Genomic DNA, 6107 nt, shown 5'->3' on the forward strand with positions numbered 1-6107 from the left:
CCTCTAAATCCCCCTTGTCCCCTCAGCATCCCACTGGGTCCCCTCATCCCCTTAGGTCCTGTTAAATCCTCTCATCCCTTCAGGGCCTGACTGCGTCCCCTCCATTCTCTCAGTCCCATTACCTCTGCCCTGTCTCGTCCCCCTCAGGTTCCCACCAAATTCCCTCAGTGCCTGGCTGGGTCTCCTCATCCCCTCATATCCCTCTAAACCCCCCATCCCTTCAGCACCCAACTGGGTGCCCCCATCCCCTCAGGCTCCCACTAAATCCCTCTCCCATCCCCTCAGTGCCTGGCTGGATAACCTCATCCCCTCAGGTCCTGCCAAATACTCCCCATTGCCTCACAGTCCCCCTAAATCCTCTTATCCCCTCAGCACCCACCTGGTTCCTTCCATCCCTTCAGGATTCCACTAAATCCCTCTCCCTGCTTCATGCCCCAGGACCTTTCTCCTCGTGGAAGAGCAGCCTGAGAAGCTGCTTGGGAGTGGGGTCAGGCTGTGTGACCCTCACCCCAGGCACCATGTTCTACATGCATCTGCTCATCAACAAGCGTGGGCCCTTGGCCAAAATCTGGCTGGCTGCCCACTGGGAGAAGAAGCTCACCAAAGCTCATATATTTGAGTGCAATTTAGAGACAACAGTTGAGAAGATCGTCTCACCAAAGGTATGAAATGATGAGGTATCTTCTGGTAAAGGTGTGGGGTAGAGGTGTCCATCCTCATCAGGGCTGGTGCTGTCATGGAGGCTCACTTAGCTGACCAAATCTGTGGCTGTTTCAAGTGCAGTGTGAGGTCCGTTCCTAATCAGATTTTAATTCAGTTCCCTGATAAAAATCTCCATCCCATCAAATGGCACTGGTGCCAATAGTTTACTTGCTAAGGTCTCTTCCAACCCAAAGCATTTGAGAGGTGTCCCTGCCCATGGCAGGGAGGTTGGAGTAAAAGATCCTGAAGGTCCCTTTCCAACCTAAGCCATTCATTGATTCTATGATTCTGCCTTACTCCTGGAGATCTGTGACACAGCTTCATGGACAGTGTAAGGAAATGTTCATAGGATCATAGAGTTGTTTGGGTTGGAAAAGATCTTTAGGATCATGAAGCCCAACCCTTAACCCAGCACTGCCATGGCACCACCAAACCATGGCCCTCAGCACCACATCCCCAGGGCTTTGAAACCCCTCCAGGGACTCCACCACCGCCCAGGGCAGCCTGGGCCAGCCCTTGACAACCCTCAAGGGGAAAAAATTGTTCCTCATGTCCAACCTAAACCTCCCCTGGGGCAACTTGAGTTCATTTCCTCTACTCCTATCACTTGTTTCTAGGGAGAAGACACCAACTCCCACCTGGCTCCAGTCTCCTTTCAGGGAGCTGTACAGAGTCAGAAGGTCTCTCCTCAGCCTCCTTTTCTCCAGGCTGAACACCCTCAGCTGCCTCAGCTGCTCCTTCACAGCCCTGTTCTCCAGACCCTTCCCCAGTTCAATTGCCCTTCTCTGGACCTGCTCCAGCCCCTCAATGTTGTTCTTGGAGTGAGTGGCCAAACCTGAAACTAATATTGGAGGTGTGGCCTCACCAGTGCCCAATGTGGGGGAACAATCTCTTCCCCACTTTCAGTGGCCTCCTTCCATGGTCCCCATTCTAAGCCCTTAGACAGTTAAACACAACCAGTGTTCGGGAGAGGCTCTGGATGGCTCGAGGAGGTGCAGACAGGAGCAGCCAACTGCCCATGACTCAGTCCTTGGCTTTGCTGCTGCAAATGCATCCAAGGGAAGGGTGAGGAACATTTGCAGTGCCACTAACTGATGGCTCAGCAGCTCCAAGGCTTTCAGCTGGGGTGAGCACATTGGTTTATTTTCTCTGGCAAAATACCTGCCTGGTATTTGATAGCCACCATTTCATTTTCTGTGGGTTATGGTGACGTTCAGGACTCCTGGTGATGTCTGGGTGCAGAAGCAACTTGAGGATCCCAGCTCTGAAAATTCCTTTCTGTTCATGGTCCTCTCTCAATGCAAATCCCTGTTGAATTTCATAGATCTCTGCACTGGTTTGTGTTGATGGAGCTCTGCTCTTACTGTGCTATATTTTCATTTTAATGTGGTTTTTGGTTTTCTTTGGTTTGGTTTTCCCCCCAAATATTAACTCCTGCACAACTTTTTTAACCCTCCAAAGTTTACAATAGCTCTGAGGACCTCTGGGCACTTGCTCCTGGGAGTGGTGAGGATTTACCACAGGAAAGCCAAGTACCTCTTGGCAGACTGTAGTGAAGCTCTGACTAAAATGAAGACAGCCTTTCGCCCAGGTACGTGCCCAGTGGCTTCTACACCTCTCATTTCAACAATCTATTTGGGATATTTCTCTTAAATCCACATTTTTAGGGAATTGACCATGCCAGTGCCTACCACTGATGTTCAGCTGGACTTAATTCATGCTGTTTCAGGTCTCTAACTCCATTAAAAGATGCAGTATCTTAAGTGGCCTTCTGAGAAGAAGCTTGAATTCAGCCTCCCTTGCTGGCTAATTAAATTTAATTGCTGATGACACCAACAACATGTCCAACAGGGTGGCAGTGCCAAATCTGACCGTGTGTTTGAGCTCCAGCCATGCACCCAGTGAGAAGGGAGCAACAATGGCTGGATCCTTTTCCAGCAGGCTGTGTGCCTGTTCTGCTAAGGGGAGGCACTGTTGCCTAAAAAAAGGAGTGAAGCAGGACACCAGCTTCTGGTGCCAGCCCTTGGGAGCTTTGTGACCTGGGCTGTCTGCAGAATGGTGAATATCTGCTCAAGGATCTTCTCGGTTGGGAAATCAGAGAGGGAGGGGATTCTGCCCCTCTGCTCTGCTGAGACCCTACCTGCAGTGCTGGGGCCAGCTCTGCAGTCCTCAGCACAGAGACCTGTTGGAGCAGGGCCAGGAGGCCACAGCAGCAATGGGAGGGCTGGAAGCCCTCTGCTGTGAGGCCAGGCTGAGAGAGTTGGGGTTGTTCAGTCTGGAGAAGAGAAAGCTCCAGGGAGACCTTCTGGTGGCCTTGCAGTGCTTAAGGGGGGCAACCAGAAAGCTGGGGACAGACTTCTGAGCAGGGCCTGTTGAGACAGGACAAGAGGTGATGGTTTGAACTCAAAGAGGGAGATTGGGGCTGGACAGAAGGGAGAAATGTTTGACACTGAGGGTGGGGAGAGCCTGGCCCAGGTTGCCCAGAGAGGCAGAAGCTGTCCCATCCCTGGCCCCATTGCAGGTCAGGTTGGTTGGAGCTCTGAGTAACCTGCTCTGGTTGGGGATGTTCCTGGAGACTGCAGGGGTTTGGACTGGATGACCTTGAAAGGTCCCTTCCCCCACAAACCAGTCAGGGGTTCTATAAATCGTTCTCAATTTATCAATTATCATTGTCAGTTAATATTTGTAAACAACTGGGGATCTCTGGAAGACACCAGCACTGCAGTGCCATAGTTTGCACACACCCTGCAGCTGCCCAGAGAGGACTGTGCAGCACAAGAACAAGGCACAACTGCAGCAACAGACTCCAGCTGGATATAAGGGGAGAAAAGAATCTTGGTAAAAGAGATCACATTCCAAAAGAGGGTGTCCAGAGGTGCTCTGGAGTCTCCTCCATCAGCAGGGACAATCTAAATTGATCTGCTTTAGAAGTGAACCCAGTTTGGTGTGAAAGGCTGGAGGAGATGACCTTCAGAAATCCCTTTCTCCCTCTAACTGCTCCAGGATTCTCTGATTATGTGCAGCCTCCCTGTGTAATTCTTTGATGCTGGGGAACAGCATTAGGTAGAGACTGGGCAGAAAAAGAACAGGCAATAACTCATCTGCAGTGGGGTGACAAAATCCAGGCTGGATGTCAGCTGGGAGAACCTTTCAGGAACTTAACGTGGCTGTTCACAAACCCCAGGTTGCTGCAGTATTTAAGGTCCTTCTGGAGCTTGTCTGTAAAAAAATATCACTTCTAAAATCCATGGGAAAGAAAGGTTTGGAGCCCACTTTGGCCTAATCTTTCCCTTTCCTGTTATTTCAAACAGCAGCAGAGCTTCCTGACAGCTTTATAGACTATTTATACCTACCTGGGAGAACATGGCTTGATTTTATTGGTACTTACTTTATGTTATCTGCTTCTTTTAGGTCTTGTTGACCTTCCAGAAGAGAATTTTGAGGCTGCTTATCAATCTGTGACATTGCCAGAAGAGTTTCACGATTTTGAGACACCACTCCCTTCTCTGAAGTAAATTCCTCTCTGGTTTTTATTCATTATTTAGTATTTGCAGAGCTAGTATCTGATCAGATGGAATTGTTTGGATTTGATACCTGAATTCTACTAAATTCAGCTGAACTAACAATCCTGTGAAGGACCTGGGAGTGCTGGAGGACTACAAGTTGCCCATGAGCCAGCAGTGTGCCCTCATGGCCAAGAAGGCCAATGGTGTCCTGGGGTGCATGAAGAAGAGTGTGGCCAGCAGGACAAGAGAGGTTCTCCTTCTCCTCTACTCTGTCCTGCTGAGGCCATAGTTGGAGTACTGGGTTCAGTTCTGGACTCCCCAGGTCAAGAGAGACAGGGAACTGCTGGAGAGAGTCCAGCAGAGGCTCCAAAGCTGCTGAGGGGCCTGGAGCAGCTCTGTGAGGAGCAAAGGCTGAGAGCCCTGGGGCTGAGAGCCTGGAGAAGAGCAGCCCCAGAGGGGATCTGAGCAATGCTCAGCAAGAGCTAAAGGAACTGTGGGGGCAAGAGGCTGGGGCCAGGCTCTGCTCAGTGGTGCCCAGGGATAGGCCAAGGGGCAATGGGCACAAAGTGGAAGCCAGGAGGATCCATGAGGAGAAACTTCTTTGGTGTGAGGGTGCAGAGCCCTGGAGCAGGCTGCCCAGAGAGGTTGTGGAGTCTCCTTCTCTGGAGAGTTTCCAGCCCCCCCTGGCCATTGTGCTCCTGGGCAAGCTGCTGTGAGTGTCCTGCTGGAGCAGGGGTTGGACTGGATGAGCTGCAAAGGTCTCTTGCAGCCCCTACCGTGCTGAGATTTGGAAATTCTGTGACTTCTGGGTCAGCTTTGCAAGCTACAGGAATTGTATTTTTCTAGAACTCCTTGAAATCCATTTAATCACCAGAGTTTTACAGATCATGAACTGAACTTAAAATTCAGGATTTTAAATTAGCTGAGTAAAGGCTGCAAACCTCTGACCTCAGGCCAATCCACTTTTATTTCTAGTTTTATTTCTTATTTCTATTTCTTTGTCTGTTTTTCTGTTTCTATTGCTATTTCTATTTCTTTTCCTATTAGTATTTCTTATTTGTATTATTTATCTTTCCTTTTCTTTTTCTGTTTATATTTACGTTTGTGTTAAAAAGTACAGATCCTGCTGTACAACCCAGACAGCCCTGGGTAACTCAGTCTTGCACTGTTCCATTGTACGACCATTTAATTTCTGCTCCAATGCTCCTTGGGGCCAGCCTGCTTTATCAGCAGCACTCAGCTTGGCTCCTGATGCAAAGCCAGCCCATTTCTTTGTTTTTTTCTGTCACAAATCAACATTAATAGAGAAAAACTGATAAAAACAGGAGGCTGAGACGTGTTTCTGATGGCTCTGGTGGCCCCAAAGGTCCAGGATAAGGAATTTCCACTGGGGTTTGGGTCTATCAGCTCTGATAAACACACAGCTTCTGTTTTCCATAGCCTTTTTTTTTTTAAAGGTTTTAAGAGGGAATGCAAAGCAGTGAATTTAACCTTAAATGCCTCCAGCATGAATAGCTTGGGGAAAGGGCTGTTCTCTGCCCACAGCAGTGAGGATCAGCCTGGGGACTTCCCATGCTGTAGGAAACAGAAGCTCTTTTGGGGCTTTATGATAAGGATTTGCTCAGAACCAGATTCTTCTTTTCCACCCTCTCTTTCCTGTTCTGTTTTCCCCCTTCAGTGCCATCAGTGTTGTTGACCATTTCTCCTTGAACCAGAGCAGAGCTGAAGACATCACACTCACAGAGGGGTTTGAAAGCAACATAATTCTCTGTGACAGCAACTTTGGTGAGAGAAGTTGAGGCATCAGAAATATTCCATATGGAAATGTGTGGTTTATGGAGGATTTTATGCACTCTGGGTCCTTTGCACATGTGTAAAAGCTACCATTAAAAGTGCATT

At 49.0% G+C, this 6107-nt stretch overlaps 2 protein-coding genes across 2 annotated transcripts in view; one reads left to right on the top strand and one right to left on the bottom strand.

Moving 5' to 3' along the window:
- Positions 1-518: 518 nt before the first annotated feature.
- On the top strand, positions 519-6007 carry RAD21L1 (RAD21 cohesin complex component like 1). Its single transcript, XM_054391899.1, has 4 exons — positions 519-662; positions 2164-2293; positions 4114-4213; positions 5887-6007. Exons 1-4 carry the CDS (start codon positions 519-521, stop codon positions 6005-6007), a joined length of 495 nt encoding a protein of 164 aa, XP_054247874.1.
- A 46-nt stretch (positions 6008-6053) lies between these two features.
- SDCBP2 (syndecan binding protein 2) overlaps positions 6054-6107 on the bottom strand; it is a 2492-nt gene continuing 2438 nt past the window's right edge. The window contains exon 7 of the mRNA XM_054391900.1: positions 6054-6062. Within this exon, the coding sequence (XP_054247875.1) occupies positions 6054-6062 (9 nt within the window). The remainder of the gene's footprint in view (positions 6063-6107) is intronic.

This window comes from Indicator indicator, chromosome 24, assembly GCF_027791375.1.
Source record: "Indicator indicator isolate 239-I01 chromosome 24, UM_Iind_1.1, whole genome shotgun sequence".
Taxonomy (NCBI): domain Eukaryota; kingdom Metazoa; phylum Chordata; class Aves; order Piciformes; family Indicatoridae; genus Indicator; species Indicator indicator.

Bases quoted from the DNA above. Each gene is read 5' to 3' on its own strand.
- RAD21L1 (XM_054391899.1), top strand. From the start codon at position 519: ATGTTCTACATGCATCTGCTCATCAACAAGCGTGGGCCCTTGGCCAAA. The intron at 663-2,163 runs GTATGAAATGAT...AACCCTCCAAAG, and splicing joins AGAAGATCGTCTCACCAAAG to TTTACAATAGCTCTGAGGAC. The intron at 2,294-4,113 runs GTACGTGCCCAG...TGCTTCTTTTAG, and splicing joins GAAGACAGCCTTTCGCCCAG to GTCTTGTTGACCTTCCAGAA.